Consider the following 26,997-nt stretch of genomic DNA (forward strand, 5'->3'; position numbering starts at 1 on the left):
GTGTGGGATTCTTTTGGTGGCATTCAACCACAATAAAATCCACCCTCCCACTTGTCACCAGGAAAAGAAACCTTTTTTGTACAGGAGAAACTTGTGAGATGTGTTCCAAGTGATCTTGTCGAGTTACTGCAGCACACTTTGTGGATGGTACACACTGCAGTCACAATGTGCAGGTGCTGGGGAGGTGACTGTGTAGAGTAATGCAGTGGGTGCTAGTCAAGTAAGATGCTTTGGACAATCCTTCGTCCATGTTAGTGCCATCCAGTTCCATTGGAATTACAATCGCTTGGTCAGAGGAGGCAGTGGCCAGATGAAAGACAGCCCCTACAATTCAAAAAGCAAGCTCGGGGAGGAGTGTCTGCTGAGTGGAGAGGTTTACAGCTGGACATTTTGCATACCTGCCTGTCCTCCACAACAGACAAACGGCGGTGGGGAGTGACGGGTTCGAGATAACAATCCCTTCTACTGTTTTATCAATCATTTTTCCAACCGAGTTTGCATCTTTCCCTCGATCACCAGCTTGAAAGTAGGTTAAACAACTCAAACCAGAGGGAACACTTATTTCATTGTGATTGGACCCCGTTCCAGCATCTTGCCATTGGCAGGGACTCCACCTGGAGGCAGACATGAAACATAGAACAGTACAGCACAGGAACAGGCCCTTCGGCCCACAATGTCTGTGCTGAACATGATGCTAAGTTAAACTAAATCCCTTCTGCCTGCACGTGATCCACATCCCTCCACTCCCTGCACATCCATGTCTCTACCTAAAAGCCTCTTGAATGCCACCATCGTATCTGCCTCCACCACCACCCCTGGCAGCCCGTTCCAGGCACCCACCACTCTTTTTTTTAAAAAAAACTTGCCCTGCACATCCCCTTTAAACTTTCCCCCTCTCACCTTAAAGCTTATGCCCTCTAGTATTTGACATCTCTACCCTGGGAAAAGGATTCTGGCTGTCTACCCTGTCTATGCCTCTCATAACTTCTATCAGAATATTCCAGTGCAACACAGCCAATCAGAAATCATTTGGAATGCCTTGGGGATGAGTTTCCTGACACGTCAAATTTGACCAAATTCACTGCTGGACAGCCGTGTTAACATTGAGTGAAAGAATTTAATGGAAGTTGAACTGCCAGAGGAAATAAAATCCCCTTAATGTCATGAACGGTGTAGAACAGAACATTTCCAGTAGAGCAAAATGAATGATAAATTCTTTGCATTTGAACGGATTTGTTTTCTGGTTTCGTTCCTCAGAGAGTGGAAACCCAGCATTGGAACACGGTGCGTCAGACTTTGGGAAAACGACCATGGCTGAGCCAGATTATATCGACGATGAAGAGTGTGCAGAACTCATCAAACCCAGGAAGCTGGTCAATCCTGTCAAGTCATCAAAGACTCATAAGGACCTTCACAGGGAACTGATCATTAACCAGAAAAGGTGGGTAAATAGTTTTGTCCAAATTAGGCCCAAGTTGAAGTTCCCCCTCTACATCTCCTCTTCTTCCTGAGAAGGCTGTGAAAATTTGGGCTTGTCCCCAATGACTCTTACTGATCTTTATCGATGCACCATAGAAAGCATCATGCATCACAGTTTGGTGTGGCAACTGCTCTGCCCGAGACCACAAGAAACTGCAGTGAGTTGTGAACACAGCTCAGTCCATCACACAAACCAGCCTCCCCTCCACTGACTCTGTCTACACTTCTCACTGCCTTGGGAAAGCAGCCAACATAATCAAAGACCCCTCCCACCTGGGTCATTCTCCCTTCTCCCCCCTCCCATCAGGCAGGAGATACAAAAGCTTGAGAACACGTACCACCAGGCTCAAGGACAGCTTCTATCCCTCTGTTATCGGGCTTCGAACGGACCTCTCATACGCTAAAAGATGAATTCTTGATCTACCTCATTGTGACCCTTGCACTCTATTTGTCTGCCTGCACTGCACTTTCTCAGTAACTGTAACACCACATTCTGCATTCTGTTTCCTTTTGTACTGCCTCAGTGTACTTAAGTATGGAATGATCTGCCTGGATGGCACGCAGACAGAGTTTCTCACTGTATTTTGATGCACTTGACAATAATAAACCACCAATACCTTGGTAGCCCTCCAAAGGTACCCACAGAGGGCATCCCAGCGCCCAGTATACCAACCATAGCAAAACTTCCATTAGAACATCAAACAGTACAGCACAGGGACAGGCCCTTCAGCCCACAATGTCTGTGCCGAAAAGGATGCCAAATTAAACTAAATCTCTTCTGCCTGCACATGATCCATATTCCTCCATTCCCTGCACATTCATGTGTCTAACAGCCTCTTAAATGCTATTATTGTAACTGCAATCATTCTAATGCAGTACTGAGGGAGTGCCAACTTGCCAGAGGGAGCAGTTCTGAGAGAGTGCCCTGCAGTGTTGAGGGAGTACCACACTGTCAGTAGTGCAGTCTTCCTACTGCCTTGTACTTGTGTACGGAATGATCTGTCTGGACGGCACGCAACCAAAAGCTTTTCACTGTATCTCGGTACATGTGACAATAAGAAACCGATTACAATACCATCAACTCTCTCTCACAAAGGCCACCAGGGAGAATATGCACACTCCACAGAGACAGCACCAGTGGTCAGTATCGAACCAGAGCCTCTGAAGCTGTGACAAAACCAGCTGTGCCACTGAGCTAGCCCATAAATGTTTCCAAAAATGCAACTTCCCCTGGACTCGTGGGGAATCCCCAACCCACGAGTGATCAAATGGGAGGAGCAGTTAGGATCCACAGACGTCACAAAGCCCTGCGTAAACAGCAGGTGGAGCACAAGTTGATAGGGTTGTTAAGAAGCTGTATGGAGTGTTGGCCTTCATTAGTCGGGGTATTGAGTTCAAGAGCCCCGAGGTGATGTTGCAGCTCTATAAAACTCTGGTTAGACCACACTTGGAGTATTGTGTTCAGTTCTGGTCGCCTCATTATAGGAAGGATGTGGAAGCTTTAGAGAGGGTGCAGAGGAGATTTACCAGGATGCTGCCTGGATTGGAGAGCATGTCTTATGAGGATAGGTTGAGTGAGCTCGGGCTTTTCTCTTTGGAGAGAAGGAGGATGAGAGGTGACTTGGTAGAGGTGTGCAAGATTATGAGGGGCAGAGACAGAGTGGACAGCCAGCACCTTTTCCCTAGGGCGGCAATGGCCAATACCAGAGGACATCCTTTTAAAGTCAGAGGAGGAAAGTTTAGGGGAGATGAGAGAGTGTTGGGTGCCTGGAATGCACTGCCAGGGGTGGTGGTAGAGGCTGATACAATGGGAACATTTAAAAGGCTCTTCGATAGGCACATGGAAGTAAGTAAAATGGAGGGTTATGGGCTGTGTAGGAGGGAAGGGTTAGATTTATCGTGAAGTAGGTGGGCCAAAGGGCCCATACTGTGTGTGCTTTCTATGTTGTATGTTCTATAACACCCCACAAACTATCACACCCCCTCAGGCACCTCCTGCCCCATCCGCAGTTCCCATGTGGCCTCATCAGCCACCACAGAGTTGGTGCGGAAGCAGTAAGAGGCATTTAGACAGACACATGAACAGGCAGGGAGTGGAGGGATGTGGGCCATGCACAGGCAGATGGGATTGGTTGAAATTGGCATCATGGGCAGCACAGACATGGTGGGCCGGAGGGCCTGTTCCTGTGCTATGCTGTTCTATGTTCTGGGACTCTTGAGCATTTGAAATTTTGGCTTTTGAAACACAAAGCTGTGATGATGTCACACAATCGATTGCGCTGCTTTGTGTCACCTCTGCTCCACTGGTGATGTGTGGGGTTTGAAAGATGTTGAAACTGCCTTGTTGGGGAATTGAGGGCTGTGGGGATCTGGCACAGAAGAGGAGATGAGGCCTGTGCAGATCAGCCACGATCATCTCGCATGACGGGGCAGGCTTGAGGGGCCGAGTGGCCTACTGCCTCTGTTTTAGCAGTCCTGATGAAGGGTCTTGACTCAATGTCGGCTCTGCCTTTCCCTCCATAGATGCTGAGTTCATCCAGCAATTTGAATCAGATTTATTATGACTGACTTGTAAGTTGTGAAATGTGTTTTGCGGCAGCAGTACAGTGCAAAGTCATAAAATTACTGTAAATTACAAAAATAGTGCAAAAGACAAAGGAATAACAAGGTAGTGTTCATGGGCCGTTCAGACACCTGTTGGCAGAGGGGAAGAAGCTGTTCCTGAATCATTGGGTGTGGGTCTCCCGTACCTCCTCCTCGATGGTAGTAACGAGAAGAGGGCATGTCCCAGGTGGTGAGGGTCCTCAGCGAAGGATCGTTGCTCCAGATTCCAGCATCTGCTGTCTCCTGCCTCCCGCTCCAGTTTCCCTGTCACTCTGTTCAGTTGGTGCTCAGCTCATCAGGTGGAGAGTCAGCTGACCTGCGTTCCCCCTGCCAGGAATGGTGCCTGTTGTTCCGGTTACAAGCACCGACTTGTTTCGACGGCTCCTCCTCATCTCTCACTCTTCTGCGGGGAGCGGGGAGTCGTCGGCAGCTTCACCGCCTGCCCCTGCTGCCGATGGGACCTGGGTTTCCCCCACAGGTCAACGCCTCGCGAGACACTGCAGATGTGACGTTACTCCTGAGGTGTCTGAGTCCCTCGCCTGTGGTTCCATGAAGCTGGTCTCCAAACACCATCTGTTCGAAGGAGATTGAAGCTCAAACAGCAGATGCCGGAAATCTGAAATAAAAACAAAATGTTGGAAAGTGCATTAATGGAATTTAGAAGGTTAAGTGTTGATTTGATCAAACTCTTCAAGATACTTAAAGGAATAGATAGGGCAGACAGAGAGGACTATTCCCCCTGGTCGTGGAGTCTAGAACTGGGGCACATCACTGCAGAGGTGCAAGGGATTCATTGAATCCAGGTCAAGCATTTGCCACTGAAACTCAAAATACTGCAGATGCTGTAAATCTGAACTGAAAACAGAAGAACAAACCAACTCTAAAAGCTCAGGGATAAAGAGTCCTCTGCAGGGTTTCGACCCAAAACATCGACAGTTGACTGCAGCTATATAAAACTCTGGTTAGGTCACATCTGGAGTATTGCATTCAATTCTGGCTGCCCCATTACAGGAAGGATGTGGAGGCTTTAGAGAGGGTGCAGAAGAGGTTCACCAGGATGCTGCCCGGATTAGAGGTCATGAGCTATAAGGAGAGGTTGGACAAACTTGGGTTGTTCTCTCTGGAGTGGAGAAGGCTGAGGGGAGACCTGATAGAAGTTTATAAGATTGAGGCATAGATAGAGTAGACAGTTGGTATCTTTTTCCCAGGTTTGAAATGTCTAATACCAGAGGGCATGCATTTAAGGTGAGAGGGGGCAAGTTCAAAGGAGATGTGCGGGGCAAGTTTTTTTTACACAGAGAGTGGTGGGTGCCTGGAATGTGCTGCCAGGGGTGGGGGTGGAGGCAGATACGATAGAAGCGTTTAAGGGGCTCTTAGATAGGCACATGGATGTGCAGGGAATGGAGGGATGTGGGCATTGTGTAGGCAGAAGGGATCAGGTGTTTAATTACTAGTTTAATTAGTTCAGCACAAGATCGTGGCCCAAAGGGCCTGTTCCTGTGCTGTACTGTTCAATGTTCTAAATCCTCTCACAGACGCTGCTCGACCTGCTGAGTTCCTCCAGCAGATTGTGTGTTGCTCCAGATTCCAGCATCTGCAGTCTCTTGTGTCTCTGATAAAAGGTCATTGACTTGAAACGTTGATTGTTTCCCTCTCCACAGACGCTGCCTGACCTGCTGAATGTTTCCAGCACTCTCTGCTTTTATTGCAGGTAGATGGAGTGTGGTCCTGCTCGGCAGAGAGGAGCAGGAAAAACATTGGAAAAGTTAACTTGTGTCAACGTATCAATGCCTGCAACACAAGTCGTGCCAATGGTTTCGGCCTACTGTCAGACAGATTACTAAGTACTTGGTTTGAATATGTGGGGGGTGAATGGTATTAAAGTCGGCCTTGTCCTCGGCCTCCTCGCTCCCAGGGTGAGGCCAAACACAAACTAGGGGAACGGCACCTCATTCCCCCCGGGCACTCTGCAACCCGACAGCATGAACATTGAATTCTCCTTCAGGTAAACTGCTCCCCACCCCCACCCCCATCCCTTTCTCTCTCTTCCTTCTACACCTACCCCAGCCCCCATCATCCTGCCTCTTTGCCCTCCTCCACCCCGTCCTCTGCCCATCCCCCACACACCCCTCCCACTGGGTCCCCTCCCCCCCCACTGTTCCCATCTGCCCTCCCCACCACCCTCACTTGGTTCCATGCCCCACCTTCCCCTCCTGTCAGATCCCACCATCTGCAGCCCTGTGTCACCCCCACCTCTCACCTCCCAGCCTCTGTCGCTATCCCCACCCTCCCCTCCCCTCCTCCATCTGCCTATCCCCCCCCCCGACCTGGATCCACCCATCACCTGCCAGCTCTAGCCCCACCCCTTCCCTCTGCCTCTTTACACCGACTATCTCCATTCTATCTCCCAGTCCAGATGAAGGGTCTCGACCTGAAACGTCAACTGTCCATTTCCCCCCCACAGATGCTGCCTGACCTGCTGAGTTTGTTTTCGTTCTTGTGTCGCTCCAGATTCCAACATCTGCGGTCTCTTGTATGTCCAGTCAGCCTTGTTAGACCCTTGTAACCAAAGTGAGACCCCCAAAATATTGAGCAAAACCTTTGCAGTTCACATTGCTGCAAGTTCTGGAGGGTTGTAGTTACATAGAGCAGGAATTTGTGATAAATCTTCAGCAATTTTTGGTTTAGTCCCTTGACTGAATTTTGTAAATGCTGGAAGTCATTGGAAACAGAAACAATTAACATTTTCTCTTGGTTTCCATTTACTTGATTGAATTTTGTTGTTATTTAAAGCACTGTTCTTGCAAGGCACAGCAAGGTGTATCTTGGTTGGAGTTTTGAGTTCTGATTTTGCCTTGTAACAGGTTAATGTGTTTGCAGTTTAAATGGCTCAGCTTCTTCCTTTGCGACTCAGGAACTAGAGACTTGATCCATGGGGTTCCAAAGACTGCGAAAGGGCAGAGAGTCCGTGTAGTTGACCACATTCCTGCTTGTTCCAACACATTGCTCATTGCTAAATCGTGGAACAGATGAGTGACACTGCGTCACATTCAGAGTGAGTGTGGCAACAGCGGGTTAGACCATAGAACGGGTTTATTTATTGCATTGGTCTGTTTGCTGCCGTGTGCACAGTCCCAGTGGGTAAGATGCAGTTGGAAATAATCTATTTATAACAAATTATTTCAGGAAATAATCACCCTCAAAAGTTCCAGAGAAGAGTTTTTCGTTTCTGTTGCACCTTCTGTGACCCCAGTGCATTTCAAGTGGCGGGACGTTTTTTTCAGTATGTAGTCACTGTGGTGATCCACGTGCTAGCCCAGTTGTACACAGCAAGATCCCACAAGCAGCAATGTGATAATGACCTGATAGTCTGTGTTAGTACAGAGGACACCCAGGGTAACTGTCCTGCTCTTCAATTGGTCCTCTGAAATCCTTGGCATCTACCTGGAAGACCAGACAGGGCATCGATGTAATTCCTCGTCCAACAGTACAGCACTCCCTCAGTAGGCAGACGGTAGGGATATTTGTACTGAGTCTTCCATTGAAGTTGTTGACACGGGTGTGGTGTGTATGGCGTGCTTCAATATGGGATATTGAGCTGGGAGTTCAAATTATGGTCCAAGCCTCGATCCTTGGCCAGTTCCTCCTGGCCATCATTGCTTGACCTTGCCAAGTTGGCTCTGTCTTGGTGGGTGGTCCCATGCTCTAAGTCACTAAGTTCTGGGTTTAGGTACCACCACAGAACACCCAATGCCGACAATGCAGTGCAGTACTGAGGGAGTGCTACATTGCCAGAGATCTTTTGGATGTGATGTCGAACCGAGATCCATTCTCTCTGTCAGATAGACTATGGAAAAACATAGACATAGAAAGCATCCCATCCGGATGCATCACAGCTTGGTACAGCAACTGCTCTGCCCAAGACTGGAAGAGACGCAGAGAGTTGTGAATGCAGACAAGTCCATCACGCAAACCAGCCTCCCCTGCATTGACTCTGTCTACACTTCCCGCTGCCTCAGTAAAGCAGCCAACATAATCAAGGACCCCTCCCACCCCAGTCATTCTCTCTTCTCCCCCCTCCCATCAGACAGAAGATACAAAAGCCTGAGAGCACATACCACCAGGCTCAAGGACAGCTTCTTGTTATCAGACTATTGAACAGACCTTTTGTATGATTAAAGGTGAACTCTTGATCTCTCAATCTGCCTCGTCATGGCCCTTGCACTTTATTTGTCTGCCTGCACTGCACTTTCTCTGTAACTGTAACACCATATTCTGCATTCTGTTTTCTTTTGTACTGCCTGGTGTACAGAATGCTGTGTCTGGATGGCATGCAAACAAAAGCTTTTCACTGTATCTCCGTACATGTGAGAATAATAAACCAATTGCCAATAACAGCTGAAGGATCTTCCGAGAAGAACAGGAGTTTTTGCAAAGTCTTGAGGACAATATTTACTCCCAACCAACATCACAGAAACAGATTATCAGGTCATTATTGCATGGCTATTCATGGCATCTTGCTGTGTGCCAATCCCTACTTTACAACAGGGACCACACTTCAGGAGGGACTTCCCTGGCTGGGAGATGTGTTGGGACGTCCCATAAGGGTGGTGCGAGTGGATGTGTGTCTACCTGTCCCTGTGGCTCACTCCCGGGCTCGGTGAGCTTTGCCTTTATCTTATGGAGCATTTGTACTTTCAGGGGCATCGCACCTCACAACAAACCAGAGCTGCAGCGAGTGATGGAGCAGAGGAAGTGGGACCAAGTGGTCAAACAGAGGAAAGAGGAAGAGGCTCTGAAGAAATCCGACCTGGAGCAAGAGTTAATGAAGCGGCAGCAGAGGCTGGACCAGGTGGGCAAAACTGGTGTGTGTTGGACCAATGCAGTTCAAGGACACCTGGGCCACCGCACCTGTGATACAGTCATTGTCCTGTACTGTGGGAAACCCCCCCCCCCCCAATAGTGTCCTGCTTCATTCTGGTGCGTGGGTGCCAGGGGGTCAGTTGGCATTGAACACCCACCCACCCTATCCATTTCTGGGCGCGGGCCAAACAAGCTGATGTTTCACTCCCTGGAGATCATAGCATGTTAACAGGCCCTTCAGACCAACTCGTCCATGCCGACCGAGATGCCCATCCAAGCTAGACCCAGGTGCCTGTGTTTGGCCCATATCCCTCCAAGCCTTCTCTATCCATGTACCTGTCCAAGTGTCCTTTAAATGTTGTTAATGTACCTGCCTCAACCACTTCCTCTGGCAGCTCGTTCCATATACTGACCACCCTCTGGGTGGAAAAAATTGCCCCTTGGGTTCCTATTAAATCTTTTCCCTAAACCTATTCCCTCTAGTTCTTAACTCCCTTTCACTGAGAAAAATACTGACTACATTCACCCTATTATTATTCTGTTTATTCTGTTATTGTTTTTACCCTGTACTACCTCAATGCACTGTGTAATGAATTGATCTGTACGATCGGTATGCTAGACAAGTTTTTCACTGTACCTCAGTACAAGTGACAATAATAAACCAATACCAAATCCATGCCCTTCATGATTTTATACACCTCTCTGTCTTGAACGTGACAGTGGATAAAGTTCCAGCCTGTCCAACCTCCCCCTGTAACTCAGTCCCTCGAGTCCCTGCAACATCCTCATAAATCTTCTTTGAGCTCCCCCCAGCGCAGTGGCAGTTGGGGAGAGAGGGCTCTATTTTCTGAAGTTAATCCTGCCAGTTTTAAAACAGAAGCAGGCATAGGCTATTCGGTCCCTCATGCCTGCTCTACCAGCCCGTGATGGCAGCTGATCCACCTCAGCGCCACGTTCCAGCATAAACCCTGTCATTCCCTCAGAATCCAGCAAAAAATGGGAAAGCCTGTAAATAGGAAAGAGTGTCATTAAAAACTGCCGATGGAGAATGGTCCTTCCATCAGCTGGAGGGGAACAAGAGGCCAGTGGTTCTAATGAGGGACATCATGAGAACTGGGAGTGAGATGACCCACCAGAAATGTTAAGGGGCTACAAACATCTAACATAGGAGCAGCGAGAGGCAATTCAGCCCCAGCTCCTGCTCTGCCATGACGTAGCACCTTGGATGATTTGAGCATCAGTCTCCACTCCACCCTCCAGTCCAGTCCCCATAACTGATCCAGGGGTCTCGACTTGCAACATCGACAGTTCCTCTCCCCCACAGATGCTGCTCGACCCGCTGAGTTCCTCATCTTGTTTGTTGCTCCAGATTCCAGAATCTGCAGCTTCTGGTGTCTCCTGACCCTGTGGTGGGAAAAAGTCCATCTCCACCTGGAACACACTGAACTTCCACAGCTCCGTAGGGTATTCCAGATATTCCCTGCCCTCTGAGAGGAGAATTTCCTGCTCATCCCTTACTCTGAAGTTCTGCCCCCAAACATCCTCTCCCCGTCCACCCAGTCACCCCCCCCGCCCCCAAGCACAGAATCTGTTTCACTGAGGTCACCTCTCATTTTCATAAACTCCACAGAACACTGAAGTCGTCCAGCAACACCCGAGAAGCTGGAGGAACTCAGTGGGTCAGGCAGCAGCTACGGAGGGAAATGGACAGTCGACGTTTCGAGTCGAGACCCTTCATCTGGACTAATTTCCCTCCACAGATGCTGCCTGACCCACTGAGTTCCTCCAGTGCTTTGTGTGTTGCTCCAGACCCCAGCATCTGCAGTCTCTTGTGTCTCCATTGGAGTCATAGAGTGTACAGTACAGCACAGAAACAGGCCCTTTGGCCCAGCTCGTTCATACCGATCAGGTTGCCTATCTGAGCTAGTCCTATTTGCCTGTTTGGCCCATATCTCTCTAAACTTAAACCTTTCCTATCCACTAAGTTCCCATCCGACTTGTTTTCCACAAAAGACAACCTTCTCATTCCCAGGAATCCATCTCTGCACTGCCTGTTACGGCGGACAACCTCCTGAGATCAGGAGACCAGTAACGTGTTCAGTCCTCCAGGTCTGGCCTCCATCAATCTCTGTACAGCCTCAGCAAGGCCTGCCTTCTACTCCAACCCCTTGCAAGAAAAGCCAACGATGTGGTCTTCCTAACCACTTTCTCTGCCTGCTTGCTAACTTCCCGTCCAAAAGCTAAATGCTGTAGATGTTGGAAATACTCAATAGGTCAGGTAGCATCTGCAGAGAGAGAAACAGTTAATTTTTCAGGTTGGAGATCCTTCCTCACCAGTTCTGATAAAAGTTCATGGATTTGCAATGTTGCTTCTGTTTCTCTCTCCGTAGATGCTGCCTGATGTGTAGCTTCCAGTACATCCTTGGGACACGAGGGACAGCTGGAGTCTGGAGCAAGAAATCAGCTGCTGGAGGAACTCGGTGGGTCAGGCAGCTTCTGTGGAGGGAAGTTTCATCTGAAGAGTCCCGACCCAAGATATTGACTGTACATTTCCCTCTGCAGATGCTGCCTGACCTGCTGAGTTTGTCCAGCAGCTCATTTTTTGCTCTGGTATATTATGGTTTTACATAGAACACAGAACAATACAGCACAGGAAAGGCCCTTCAGCCCACAATGTTGTGATGAACTAATTAAACTCGTAATTAAATGTCTAACTAAACTAATCCCTTCTGCCTACACAATGTCCACATCCCTCCATTACCTGCATGGTCATGTGACTATCTAAGAGCCTTTTAAACGCCTCTATCGTATCCACCTCCACCACCACCCCTGGCAGCCAGTTCAAAGCACCCACCACTCTGTGTGTGTGTGTGTGTGTGTGTGTATTTAAAAAAAAAACTTTAATCGTTCAAGAGGTCCATTCAAAACATCTCCACCCTGGGAAAAAGCTACCAGCTGTCCACTCTATGCCTCATAATCTTATAAACCTCTATCAGGTCTCCCCTCAGCCTCCGCCGCTCCAGAGAGAACAACCCAAATTTGTCCAACCTCTCCTTATAGCTCACGCCCTCTAATCCAGGCAACATCCTGGTGAACCTCTTCTGCACCCTCTCCAAAGCCTCCACATCCTTCCTGTAACAGGGCGACCAGAACTGAATCCAGGTGTGGCCTGACCAGAGTTTTATACAGCTGCAACGTAACTTCCTGACTCTTGAACTCAGAGCCTCAACTAATAAAGGCAAGAATGCCGTACGCCGCCTTTACCACCCTATTGACCTGTGCAGCTGATTTACTTCTAACTTTTTGTGTTTGTCCTGTGAGAATACCCAATCTCTCCAACATCAGCTCCCACCTCTCACCAGTTAAGTCATATTTTGTTTTTGGTTTTCCCACCCTGCGGATAACCTCACATTTCCTCCCCTGACACTTCATTCATCACCCTCTCTGTTGGCAGAGCCACTGTGCATTGCCGATACTTCTCATTCCAAATATGCCCCTTCCCCTTCCTGTGATCCATGAAGGTCTTCTTCCTCTGCTGCACTAACGAGGAACAAGGTGAAGAAAGTTCTCCAGCCTTTGAACCTCCACGGTCCTCTAGCTACTCAACTCTCCCCAAATTCACTTGCTACACTAATTGCAGCCATGCTCCCAGCTGCCAAGATCCTAAACTCTGAAATTCCCTCCCTAAACACCTCCACCTCTTCGTCAGATACCCCTTGAAGTTCCCTCCCTCTTTGACCCCGGGTAGTTCGGTGTCAATTACTTTGTTTGAAGTGCGGTGGTGTCGTGGTTGTCTCTGGACTAGAAGCTATAGCCCTGGGCCATTGGTCCAGTGGTGAGTTCAAATCCCATCACAGCAGCTGGGGAATTTAAACTCAGAATCAGGTTTATTATCACTGACAGATGACGAGAAATGTGTTGTTTTGCGGCGGCAGTACAGTGCAAGACATAAAATTACTATAAATTACAACATAGTGCAAAAAATAAAGGAATAACGAGGCAGTGTTCATGGGTTCGTGGACCGTTCAGAAATCTGATGGCGGAGGGGAAGAAGCTGTTCCTGAATCGTTGAGTGTGGGTCTTCAGGCTCCTGTACCTCCTCCCCGATGGTGGTAACGAGAAGAGGGCATGTGAGGGCCCTTGGTGATGGTTGCCGCCTTCTGGGGTTAAAAGGTTAATATCTATACGGGTGATTATGATTGTCATAAAGGCCCTATCTGGAAAGGGGGCAGGAAAGATTCACAAGGATGTTGCTGGGATTGGAGGGCTTGAGTTATAAGGAGAGACTGGACAGGCTGGATCTGTTTTCCCTGGAGCGAAGGAGGCTGAGGGGTGACCTTACAGAGGTTTATAAAATCATGAGGGGCACAGATAAGGTGGACGGTCACAGTCATTTCCCCAGGGTAGGGGAGCCTAAAACTAGAGGGTATGGGTTTAAGGCGAGAGGGGAAAGGGGTCCCGAGGGGCAACTATTTCACAGAGGGTGGTGGGTATATGGAACAAGCTGCCAGAGGAAGTGGTAGAGGCAGGTACAGTTTAAAAGACACTTGGACAGGTACATGATAGGAAAGGTTCAGAGGGATATGGACCATATGCAGGCAAATGGGACTAGCTCAGGTAGGCACCTTGGTCAGCATGGACGAGTTGGGCTGAAGGGCCTGTTTCTGTATATCTCCGTGGTTTAACTGCTGTACTTCAGGGAAGGGAATCTGCCATCCTTACCTGGTCTGGTGTATTTGTGACTCCAGACCCCACCAGTGGAGTTGGCTTTTAAATGTCCTCTGAAAGGGCCAAACAATCCATTCATTTTGGCGGCAGTGCTGCTGCCTCACAGCTTCAAAGACCAGGGTTTGATCCTGACCTCCGGCACTGTCTGTGTGGAGTTTGCACCTTCTCCTTGTGACCATAGAACAATACAGTGCAGAAAACAGGCCGTTCGGCCCTTCTAGTCTGTGCCGAAACTTTATTCCGCCAGTCTCATTGACCTGCACCCAGTCCATAACCCTCCAGACCTCTCCCGTTCATGTATCTATCCAATTTATTCTTAAGACTTCAGAGTGAGCCCACATTTACCACGTCAGATGGCAGCTCATTCCACACTCCCACCACTCTCTGAGTGAAGAAGTTCCCCCTAACCCTTTCCCCTTTCACTCTAAAGCCATGTCCTCTCGTACTTATCTCTCCTAATCTAGGTGGAAAGAGTCTACTCGCATTTACTCTGTCTATACCCCTCATAATTTTGTAAACCTCTATCAAAGCTCCCCTCATTCTTCTACGCTCCAAGGAATAAAGTCCTAACCTGTTCAATCTTTCCCTGTAACTCAACTCCTGAAGACCCGGCAACATTCTAGTAAATCTTCTCTGCACTCTTTCAATCTTACTGATATCCTTCCTATAGTTAGGTGACCAGAACTGCACGCAATACTCCAAATTTGGCCTCACCAATGTCTTATACAACCTCACCATAACATCCCAACATAACATCCCATCACCATAACAAACCCGTGTGGGTTTCCCCCCGGGTACTCCGGTTCCCTCCCACATCCCAAAGGCGTGCAGGTCAGTGGGTTAATTGGCCACTGTAAATTACCCCACGATGTAGGTGAGTGGCGTAAAGAGTTAAGGGGAGGGATGGGCACATAATTTACAGGACTGCCAGCAAATTAGAAGACGTGGAATGGAACGAATGGGATTGCCCTGCTGGGGACCAGCATTGACCTGATGGGCTGATTGGCTCCTGGTGTTTGTTTATGTGCTTCAACTCAAATCCCAACCTTGCCAGCATCAGTCAGACCCTGTGAGCGAATAAATGAAAACACCTTGGGATGTTAAAGGTGCTGTGTAAGTCCATGTTATTGAGGATAAGCCAAGGAGCTCTCTGGAGCTTTGCAACACTGACAGCCATTGTCATTGTTTTGCCTGCTTTCAGTTTGAACAGGAGAAGCTGGATGCCAAAGAGAGAGATGAAAATGCACCGGAATTCGTGAAGATGAAAGGCAACCTGCGGCGGACCCGGCAGGAGGAAAGCACGGATGTGCAGGTGTCCTAGAGAAGGGCACGGCTGTGGGATTCTGCAGAGCGGTTCCGAGGAGCCGACTCTTTGGCTTCAGCTTAGCAACAGACTCTGGCAGCTCGAGCTTTCCAGCATGTGCCTCCCCTACCTCACTGCCCTCTCCACCCTGTACACGTCCCACACTGACGGTGAGCAGCAGCGTCGATGACTGACTGCAGTGTGGGAGTACACACAAACTGATTTGATGCAAGGGGGGGGGAGACCAGGAGCACTGGTGGACTTCATTTCCAGAAACGTGAGCTAACAACAAACGAAAAGGGACCACCCAGAAGCAGACTGAAACATTGTCTAGCTGCCGTCTAGACTGTTCTTGGGTGGGAAATTCGACTTTGCAAATAGTGGACCTGTAATAAAATGTTGGTGCATTCACATCCGATCACCGATCAGTGGGGAAGAGATCGGGTGGGCTGGAAACGCACTGTCTATTGGCCCTGCCACCAAAGTCGAATTTCACCCCTGGTCAGATCCTTATTTACTCTGGGATGTTGCAATGGGGACCACCTTTGGGAATGTGAGCTTAGAAATTGCCATCAGCAGGAGGCATGTCTCTCCCCTGTAGAGTGTTCCTCTTTGGCCACTGCCTCTAAAGCCACACAAGGTCCTTGGTTAACGACCCACGTCCGTTAAACTCCGTGTTCAGGATGCTCGGGGGAGACGCTCTCGGTACAGCCAAGAGCACACAGGTGCAATACCATTGACCAGCAGATGAGCTTCCCCTGTGTCAACACATTGAAGTTAACCAGGTTAATAGATGGATATGTTAACTCTCCCACTGATATCAGCGATAGTCATTTCTAAGCTTTAGTTACAGGATAATGGGGTTTGGTAAGGTCCATCAACACTGCCCTGCCTATCATCCTACCTCGGAGGGTCCCAGAGCCAGTGCAAAATAACCCGTGTGGATAAGTTTCTGACACCATCTGTGAATCTAATAATATGCAAAACAAGGATCCTTCCTGCTTCACTGAATATCCTTCTGGATTTGGATATCTGGATCGGTGATTGTGCATTCCTAATTTTGATAAGTATTTTTGATTTTTTTTATATTGTTTGCAATGTGTCTCAACAAATTCTATAAAAATTTGTGCTGATTTAATACTGGTAACTGATTTATATTTTGTCATTCTGATGTGTAGGAAATGCCTAGTATTTTGTAATACTGAGTTCACCTTGTTTATCCATTATCTCTGCATCATAACTCTGCACAGTGTTACAGTGAGAAGTGGTTCTGATGCTCTAACGGTGACAATTAAAAGGTTGACGTGCCATTTTGTGGAATCTATTTTGGCGTGATTCAGTAGGTGTTGGACTACATGTTGTGGCGAGATGGGAGTGATACAGAAACTGTGGAAGGGTGTTAAACAAACAGTTTTTTAAAAAAAATGCCTTCAGGATCAAGTTGGTATATGTCACGTTTTTAACTTTGGGTCAATTATTATTCATTATTGTAATCCAGTTGTAATTGTCAAATTGTCGGTTAGTGCTGTGTGATCATATTGGTATTCTTGGAATTTGTTGATGTATTAATGTCCTGCATAAAGCTTTGCATCACACCTTAAAATGAGCAGAAGACATATTGCGCTTCTGACATTTGGCTGTTCTGTTACCCCTCACTGGAAAATTACTTCAAGGCCAGATTACGCTGTGGAACTCTTGGTGAACATTACTGTGTTAACTGAGGCATCTGGAGTAAAATCTGACCGGGATTGATCAACCTGATTGCCTCTATTTTGTACTAAATTGGGTGACTTTTGTTTATCTGCTCACTATCAGTGACAGTAATGGTTTGGTGTACGGTGCACCGTTGCAGTACCTCGAAGCACCAGGACTTAAGTCTGGGGAAACCCATTCACCATGGGTTGTCTTCCTGTAAACATGTTGCTTAAATAAAGAAACAAAACAATGCTGGCAGACTCTGCAGCTTCTTGATTTTAATTTCCATCAGTGTCCGTGGGGAGAGAAACAGAGTTGACATTCAGGTCGATGACCTTTCACCAGAGCTCAAAGGTTAGGGACTTGTGTGGAATTTAAATTTGACCACCTTGGGGAGGGCGGTGGGGACACTAATCCCATGTATTAAGCATGTAACGTGCCTTCAAGGTGCTTAATGATTGTTGGGTGGTTCCCCGTGCCCTGTTAGACCACCCTGTTTCTCTCTCCCGAGACGCTGCCTCAACTGCTGAGCATTTCCAGCACTTCATTATATTTCAGATTCACAGCATCCGCAGTATTTTGCTTTTGTCGGCCTAAATTAATTAAAATGCGGCATCAAGATTAGTTACAATATCAGACTTCGACATGAGCTTATTGATCAAAATACTTTGGGTAATTTTCAGGACTCGGTTGATCTCAGGTTGGCCTTTGTCTGAAACACTTAACTTGTGCTCAGAGTGTTGAACATATCAGTGAGGGGGGAGCAATCAGGCACTGAGCCCAAAATCTTCTAAACCTGATCTGTATTTTGCTGCAATAGTTTAAAATCAGATTAATATTTCTGAAACAATTAGAACTCCTAGTATCTCTCTCCCCCTCTCTCCCCCTCTCTCCCCCCTTTCTTCGGTGTGATTCCAGTTTGAGCAACGTTCCTGTGAAGCCCCTGCCACAGTCTCTCCAGCTGCATCAGCAGAGCAGTTTTCCCTGCAGCGGGCGCTGAGGTTGGACGCTCCACCAGTCACTGCCTGGTCTGTCATTTCAGGGTCACCAGCACCATGTGTGGACCCAGTGCTGCCTTCCACAGCCCAGAGCAGGACAAGCTGCACTTCTGCTACCGCTGGAGGCATCGCTTTGGACCGAGTGAGTGTGGTCCCACCCACCCGAATGGGGCAAATGTGGTCAATGGGCTCCAGGCAGGGACTGCTGGTAGAGCCAGCACAGAAACAGGCCCTTCAGCCCAACTCGTCCATGCCGACCGAGTTGTTGATGATAGTTTGAAGAGAATGTGGGCTTAATGTAGGACTGGTGTAAATGGGTTAATGGTGAGCTGGCAGGCCTCCTTCCCTGCTGTACCTCTCTCTGAATCTATGAGAGCTGCTGGAGCAGAAAGTGGACTGGATTCCCAAGAAAGGCGGGTGTGGAATTGGGAGGATGTTGGGGAAGACACAGGCTTTGGTGACGGATGGTGGTGTGCTGGAAGTGGGTCAGGGGTTGGGATCTTGAGGAGCTGGTTTGTGGCAGGTAGATCAACACCATGTCTCGTGCCAAGAGAACAGCTAACGTTATGGGCCAGGGAGATGGTCGTCCAGTGACTAGAGGTGGGGCTGACAGAGCACGACTGGGTCTCGGGGACAGGCGGTCCAGAGGGTCCAGAGGACCTGGAGGAGAAACGTGAGAGAGAGAAGAAGAGGAGGTTGGGAAGAATCGGAGATGAATTTGGAGCAGAAGGTGCAGGTGTTATCCTGGTTCCTATAATCTACACTCCAGGAACCATGGTTTACTGACAACTAGTCACAGTTTTAAAAAAAAACAAGATGCTGGAGGAACTCAGCAGGTCAGGCAGCATCGACGTTTCGGGTCAAGACCCTTCATCTGGAGATTTGGGAGGCAAGTTTCCTTTTGCACAGAGAGGTGGGTGGCTGGAACCCACCACCGGGGGAGGTGGTGGGGGCAGATACGATAGAGGGGTTTAAGAGGCAAATGAACAGAAATGGAATCAGGTTTAGTATCACATATGATGTGAAATGTGTTGTTTTGTGGCAGCAGTACAGTGCAAGACATGAATTACAAAAATAAATAGTGCAAATAAAAAAGGAATAACAAGGTAGTGTTCATGGGTTCATGGACCTTTCAGAAACCTGATGGCGGAGGGGAAGGAGCTGTTCCTGAATCGTTGAGTGTGGGTCTTCAGGCTCCTGTACCTCCTCCCCGATGGTGGTAATGAGAAGAGGGCAGTGGATAGAGGGATAAGGATCAGGTGAAGGCAGATGAGATTAGTTTAAATTGACTTCATGGTTGGTACAGACCTGGTGTATAACCATCGGTGTTCATCAGGCAATTCCTCACTAGGCAACAACCACCTTCAGAAAGTCTTTTGAAATGAAGAGTTTTGGGAAGCCAAGCTGAAAACTGTGGGAGTGATACTTAGCACAGTGGAGCAGCGTTGTGCCTTACCTTCAACTTGTCTGGCCTCTTTTGGATAAGCTGTACAAGTTTGGAACAAGCCAGAGGTGACTCACCCATGTGGCACGGCCAAGCTGATTTCCTGGGCCTCTTAAGGTGAAGAAGTTCTGATATCCTGGATTGCATCTGGATGCCTGTTCAAAACTTGAGTGTCTTTGATCCTTGGAAAGATTCATTTATAGAACTTCAAAACAGCATAATAACCAAGGATTAGCCCACAGCAACTAAGGTCTCAGCCCGAATGATGATGTGACACGGACACTGTTCACTGCAACCAGATAACCGTTGGCATCCAGTGGTTTCCCCCCAGCCCATGCTCCCTGATGTCACTTGTAATTTTCATAAAACCATCAACTATGAACGTTCGTACTGAAATTGTAAAAATAAACTTGTTGAAAACGTTAAGCTAATTTTAACACTGCAGCGCGGTTGTCTTTGCAAGTATGAAATAGAAACAGTGAACTCTTGTGAAATAAAAGATCATCTGTAGCATTTGTGTCAGGTGTGTGTATGTGGATGCATATGGGTGTATTCACATGTGCATGTGGGTGTGTGTCTTCATGTGGCTCCATGTGGATGCGTTCGTGTGTGTGTGTGTTTGTGTTTCGAAACTCATTGATTGCAGAAGTTTGGAAATCGGTGCTCTGTGATCCAACAGTTGGGAGCCAATTTGTACCAAATGAGGGAGCTGCCTGAGTGTCTGAATAGTTTAAGAAGTTAATACACAGAAGCAGGAGTTAAGCCATTCAACCTCTCAAACCTCCACTGATTAAAATCACGGTTGATCTCCATAACACTTCCCTTAGTGTTCAACACTCTGTCAACAATTGAACCTCCACAGTCCAGTGGCTGGGAAATTACAAAGGTTCACAACCCTCGGAGTTTCACCTGCCAGCTCTTCCCCTCACCTCTTTATACCGGCCATCTCCCTTCCATCTTTCACTCCAGATGAAGGGTCTCGGCCTGAAGTGTCAACTCTCCATTTCCCTCCACAGTTGCTGCCCAACCAGCTGAGTTCCTGTAGCTGTTTGCTTTTTGCTTCTCCTCACTTCTGGTCAAGCCCTTATCCTGGGACAGTGACCCTGGTTGTGATCTCCTCAGCTAGGAGGAGACAGCCTCTCACCGTGACACTGGCTCCACGTGTAAACAAGTGTGACACAGTCCCTCACTTACAGGTGTAACAAGCTGGTTGGTCTACCTGTAACCAACAATAAACTTATAACTGAGGAAATGTGCAGTAACACGGGGTTACATTACTGGACTAGAACACAGAAGCTTGATCATAGAACAGTACAGTGCAGCCCTTCAGCCCACGATGTGCTGAACTAATTAAGTGAGTAATTAAGCAGCTAAGTAAACTAATCCCTTCTGCCTACACAATGTCCATACCCCTCCATTCTCTGCACATCCATGTGCCTATTTAAGAGCCTCTTAAACACCTCTATCGTATCTGCCTCCACCCCCATCCCTGGCAGCACATTCCAGGCACCCACCACTCTCTGTGTAAAAAAAACTCACCCCACACATCTCCTTTGAACTTACCCCCCTCACCTTAAATGCATGCCCTCTGGTATTGGACATTTCGACTCTGGGAAAAAGATCCCGGCTGTCTACTCTATCTGTGCTTCTCATTATCTTATAAACCTCCATCAGGTCTCCCCTCAGCCTCCACTGCTCCAGAGAAAACAACCCAAGTTTGTCCAACCTCTCCTTGTAACTCATACCCTCTAATCCAGGCAGCATCCTGGTGAGCCTCTTCTGCACCCTCTCCAAAAATCCACATCCTTCCTGTAACGGGGTGACCAGAACTGAACGCGATACAAATGTTGAATTGTTGATCTGGAGGGAAGATGTTAAAGAAATAAACGCAGGAGTAGGCCATTCGCCCACACTCACCTGCTTTCCCCATTCCATGAGGTCATGACTGACCTTTTACCTCAGTGCCACTTTCCTGCACTAAACCCACATCTGTCGATTCCATTAAAACCGATTGATCTCTGCATGGAATACGCTCAGTGACTGAGCCCCCACAGCCCTCCTGGGGAGATAATCCTAAAGATTCACCACCCTCTGGATGAAGAAATTTCTCCCCATCTCAACCCTAACGGCCAACCCTTATTTTGAGACTACGATCCTGGCTCTAGACATCCCATCCAGAGGAATCACCAACTCCACGTCACCCTGTCAAGTCCCTTAAGAACCTTCTACATTTTAATGAGATCACCCCTCAAAGTTCGAAACTCCAGAGAGTACAGGCCCAGTCTGCTCAATCTCTCCTCAATGGACAAGCTCCACATCCCGGGAATGAATCCAATGAACCTTCGCTGCACTTCCCCCCATCGTGTTTATCCTTCCTTAGGGAGGGAGACCAGATCTGTATACAGTGATCCTGAACCAAGGCTCTGTATAAATGGTGCAAGACATCTCTACTCTTGTACCTAAATCCTCTTGCAGTAAAGGCTGATGTATCACTTGCCTTCAACTTGTTTGGTCACCCTTTACATCAACTTTCTGTAAGTCAAGGACACCCAGGTCCCTCTGAACACCAACACCTTTGGGTCTCGAGCCTGAGGACCATAATACTGATTACAGGCAGATTCAACTTGTAAGCAAGAATTATACAGTTACTCACCAATAGCCAATAATGAGCAGTGGCAGATATAACTGGCTAACCTACCCCTACATCTATAACTGAGGAAGGGTACTGAGCACTGATAGTAAGTTAATAAACTAGAATCCAAAGGCTTGAATTATTATCTAGCAGCTAAGTAAATTCTGGAATTAAAAATCTAAAACCTGTAGGTGCTGGAAATTACCTAATATCAAATAAAAACAGAAAATGCAGCATCTGTCAAAAGAAGAACAGAGTTTAAGTTTCACATTGAAGACCTTTCATCAGAACTGGTAATGAGGCTTTCTCTTTCTCTCTCTGTCTCTCTCTCTCTTTCTCCGTCTCTCCCTCTCTCTCTCCATCTCTCCCTCTCTCTCTCTCTCCTCTCTCTCTCTCTCTCTCTCACACACACACACACACACACACACACACACAGAGTTCATCTCTTTGTACAAAAGGTCCATTCAAGAGTCTGTTAACAGCGGGATAGAAGCCATCCTTGAGCCTGGTGGTACGTGCTTTCAAGCTTTTGTATCTTCTGCCCGATGGGAGGGGGGAGAAGAGAGAATGTTTCAGTTGGGTGGGGTCTTTGATTATGTTGGCTGCTTTCCTGAGGCAGCGAGAAGTGTAGACAGAGTCCATGGAGGGGAGGCTGGTTTCCGTGATGTGCTGGGCTGTGTCCACAACTCTCTTGTAGTCACGGGCAGAGCAGTTGCCGTACCAAGCCGTGATGCATCCGGATAGGATGCTTTCTATGGTGCATTGATAAAAATTGGTTAGGGTGAAAGGGGACATACTGAATTTCTTTAGCCTCCTGCACTGTACTGTAATTACAGTGATTGGCATGAATAATAAAGATATGAGATCGCAGTGAGCTTTAGGACCTGCTTGTATCATACAACATCGTTCGGATGCTGCTTGTCAGTGCTACTGCTGGAAATAATTGATCCCATTGCTCATCGTAGGTTCTGCACACCTTATGTCACAACATGGAGTCTTCCTCTGCAGCGTCAACATGCTGCTTCCTACAACGCTCCAGCAACGTGTTTCTTTCCTATCCAGCATTGACCAGATGGGCTGAATGGGCCTCATCTATGTTGTCAGGAAATATGAAACTGCCTGTAATATATCCTCCCGGAGAGTGCGAGGAGGTCCCCGAGGTGTAGTCATGGCTGGAGACTGGCTCAGCTGAGATGTTCCCTCGACAACACAGCAGAGTCGCGGGAGGTTTAATCGAGGTTTCGGAGGGGCCGAAACCGGGGGACTGGAAGGAGCTCAGTCAGTGACCAGGGGCAGGGTTACCAGATGGCTGGAGGGGGGTGGAAAATATTTTCACCCAATGAGTGGTGGAAGCACAATCTGTCAACACATTTTAACACACACACACGCGCGCGCACACACACACACACACACGCACATACATGCATTTTCACACACACATACACACACATGCACATGCGCACACACACACACACACCCATACACACATACACACACAGAGACCACACACACAGACACACATACAACACAAATGCACAGACACACACACGTGTGCACACACATGTGCGTACACAATCATACAGACACATGCACCGCCGATCCCTTTGTGGTACATCAATAACATGTTACATGGCACAGACGGGAGATTTTCTGTGTTATTAACATGCAAATCCATCCGGCTAGATTGTACTTGCTTCTTATTCAAACCCTCAAACCAAAGCAGAGAGGGAAAGGCTTTACTACAAGCAGTTGTCATGGCTACAATTTAAAAAAATAATCCAGTGTATTAGCCTCCCTGGAATTAATTCCAGATGACACCAAACAGTACCAAAATGCCACAGTCAGTGCGGTACCATGGTAAACCTGACGTCAATGGGAATCACAGGTTTTCTGCTGGTTGGAGTCAGCCCTCACACAAAGGAAGATGGGTGTGGGTGTTGGGGGGCCATCACCTCAGCCTCAGGACATCACTGCAGGATTCCCTCAGGCCGTGCCCTGGGTCCAACCAACTTCAGCTGCTTCATCAGCGACCTTCCTTCCATCGGAAGTGGGGATGTCTGCTGAGTTTGCACAATTTTCAACTCCTCAACAAATGAAGCTGCCCTGACCAGCATACAGCAGGGCCCAGATAACATTCGGGCATGGGCTGATGGATGGTAAGGGATATTCATGCCATACATGTCCCATGCAACGACCACTTCACCAAGAAATCTAACAACCTGACCTTGACATTCAACCGCATTCCCATCACCGTCAATGACCTGGAGATCACCATCGACCAGAGGTACAGGAGGAACAGCCACGTACGTACAGTGTTACAAGAGCAAGTCAGAGGTTGGGTAACCTTCAGCAAGAAACTCACCTCCTTAGACCCCAAGGCTTTCCCACCTTCTACAAGGCACGTCAGGTGTGTAATGGAGCAGTTGCCCAGAGGACAGCGGTACCAATAATTATTAAAAAGCTTGACGTCATCCAGGACAAAGCAGCCTGCTGCATCAGCCCCAACATTCACCCCCTCACCCATTCACTCCCTCCACCACCAACACACACTGGCTGCGGTGTGAGCCATCCACAAAATGCACTGCAGGTACTCATCCAGGCTACTACAAGAGCATCTCCCAGACCCCCCACCTCTCCCACCAAGAATAACAGGGCACAGGACAACCCCACCTGCAGCGAATAGGATCCACACCTTCCTGACCTGGGAATACCTCTCCGCTCCTCATGGTCACAGGGCCTAAATTCTGGAATTCCCTCCCCATGGGTCGTTCACTTCAGGTAGTGAAACAGAGCACAAACCCTGTCTGTACCAACAGTGCTGAGGTGGAGATGGTTGAGAGCTTCAAGTTCCTAGGTGTAAACATCACCAGTAGCTTGTTCTGGTCCAGCCACGGAGACACTCAGGCCAAGCTCACCAGAGCCTCTACTTACTCAGAAGGCTAAGGAAATTCGGAAGGTCCCCAATGACCCTCACCAATCTTTACAGATAAGATAAGATATTTATTAGTCACATGTATATCGAAACGCAAAGTGAAATGTATCTTTTGCGTAGAGTGTTCTGGGGGCAGCCCGCAAGTGTCGCCACGCTTCCGGCACCAACATAGCATGCCCACAACTTCCTAACCTTTACGTCTTTGGAATGTGGGAGGAAACCGGAGCACCCGGAGGAAACCCACGCAGACATGGGGAGAACGTACAAACTCCTTACAGACAGTGATGGGAATTGAACCCGGGTCACTGGCTCTGTAATAACATTGCGCTAACTGCTACACTACCGTGCCTGCCCTAGAAAGCTTCCTATCCAGATGCATCACAGTTTGGTATAGAGCTGCTCTACCCAAGACTGCAAGAAATTGCAGTGAACACAGCCCAGACCGTCTACACTTCCCGCTGCCTCGGGAAAGCAGCCAACATAATCAAAGACCCCTCCCACCCCGGACATTCTCTCTTCTCCCCCCTCCCATCGGGCAGAAGATACAAAAGCTTGAGAACACGTACCACCAGGCTCAAGGACAGCTTCTATCCCGCTGTTATCAGACTCTTGAATGGACCTCTTGTACAACAAAGATGAACTCTTGATCTCCCAAACCTACCTCATCATGGCACTTGCACCTTATTGTCTGCCTGCACTGCACTTTCTCTGTAACTGTAACACTTTATTCTGCATTCTGTTACTGTTTTCCTTTGCCACTACTGCGATGTACTGATGTATGGAATGATCTGTCTGGATAGCACGCAGACAAAGGGTTTTCACTGCACCTCGGTACACGTGACAATAATAAACCAGTTACCAACAGCACTTTGGGAGCATCTTTACCAAAGGGCTGCAAGTGTTCAAGAATTCATCTTGCGATCGGGATAAGCAATAACTGCCAATGACACCCAGATCTGAGAAGCGAATATCTAAAGAAAAAAACGAATAGTTAATAATGTGGAGCAGGATTTAGCCCAGACACGTCAGGAGGAGTATCGTAGGAACAAAGCAGAGACTGAACAGAGACTGCCATCAGTCAAAACATTTATCCGAGCAGGGTAACCTCAATAACCTAATACACAGGCGTCAGTACTAAAGTGAGCACAGCTTAACGTAACTGCCTGCCTGGGTTTATCCAGCTGTAGTCCTTCCTGTCAGAGGTGAGATCGGTTACTAACCCATGCATACCTTACACCAGATTCCCCCGTCTCTTGTGTCTCCACTCCTTACTCCTGTCGCTTTGATCTTTAAAGTATCAAAATTCAGGCCAAGATCCTCATTTTCATGTCTAACCTCAAACGTGCTTCTGGGAAATATAACTTTTGAATTGAATCTCTCTGAAATATTTGAACAAGTTCTGAAAAGCTCACCATGAGTTTTAGACCAAGGACCACATAAATATTTTAGAGACACAAGAGATTGCAGATGCTGGAATCTGGAGCAACACACACACAGCGCTGGAGGAGCTCAGCGGGTCAGGCAGCATCTGTGGAGGGAAATGGGCAGTCGACGTTTCAGGTCAAGACCCTTCATCAGGACTGGATCATGACATAAATATTTTGGCTTGGTAAAGTATATAAGAGAAGATACAGATTTAAAACTTGATGGCGTTGAAATTCCTTTGGAAATCAATCCCTGATTTCTGGATTTATTTGAGGCAGCAAGCGGAAGCTGACATCTTATTGGATTACCACTGAGTGCCAGGGATGTTGACAGGGGTGTCACAGTCTGGTTAGTGTAACGCTATTACAGTGCCAGCGACCCGGGTTCAATTCCGGTCACTGTCTGTAAGGAGTTTGTACGTTCTCCCCGTGTCTGCGTGGGTTTCCTCCGGGTGCTCCGGTTTCCTCCCACATTCCAAAGACGTACGGGTTAGGAAGTTGTGGGCGTGCTATGTTGGTGCCGGAAGCGTGGCGACACTTGCAGGCTGCCCCCAGAAAACTCTACGCAAAAGGTGCATTTCACTGTGTGTTTTGATGTACACGTGACTAATAAATATCTTATTTTATCCAAGGGTAGTTCTTTACCTCTGGTGAATTACTAAGGACTCCTGAGGTTCAACATATCAAAGTCTGGTTGCAACAATCTGCCTCTAAAAGAAAAAAACTACAATATCAAGCTTTGCATCATCTCTTTAACAAGCAGTGAGACAATGGCTAACAATATTCAGATTGTAACCGTCCAGGAAAAGAACCAACAAAGGTAAGAACTTTCACAAAGTGAGGAATGTGAAAATGCTCACTGTTTCCAGAACTTCTGTATACACCTGAGCTTTGT

At 47.8% G+C, this 26,997-nt stretch overlaps 1 protein-coding gene across 2 annotated transcripts in view; it reads left to right on the forward strand.

Annotated features, from left to right (window-relative positions):
* LOC127580485 (protein FAM107B-like) overlaps positions 1-16,924 on the forward strand; it is a 90,002-nt gene extending 73,078 nt beyond the window's left edge. For both annotated transcript variants that reach the window (XM_052034029.1, XM_052034030.1), the window contains exons 2-4: positions 1,258-1,441; positions 8,785-8,935; positions 14,876-16,924. In XM_052034029.1, the coding sequence (XP_051889989.1) occupies positions 1,311-1,441; positions 8,785-8,935; positions 14,876-14,995 (402 nt within the window). In that variant the 5' untranslated portion in view covers positions 1,258-1,310 and the 3' untranslated portion in view covers positions 14,996-16,924. The remainder of the gene's footprint in view (positions 1-1,257; positions 1,442-8,784; positions 8,936-14,875) is intronic.
* Positions 16,925-26,997: the final 10,073 nt, after the last annotated feature.

Source organism: Pristis pectinata, chromosome 19 (assembly GCF_009764475.1).
Source record: "Pristis pectinata isolate sPriPec2 chromosome 19, sPriPec2.1.pri, whole genome shotgun sequence".
NCBI classification, from domain to species: domain Eukaryota; kingdom Metazoa; phylum Chordata; class Chondrichthyes; order Rhinopristiformes; family Pristidae; genus Pristis; species Pristis pectinata.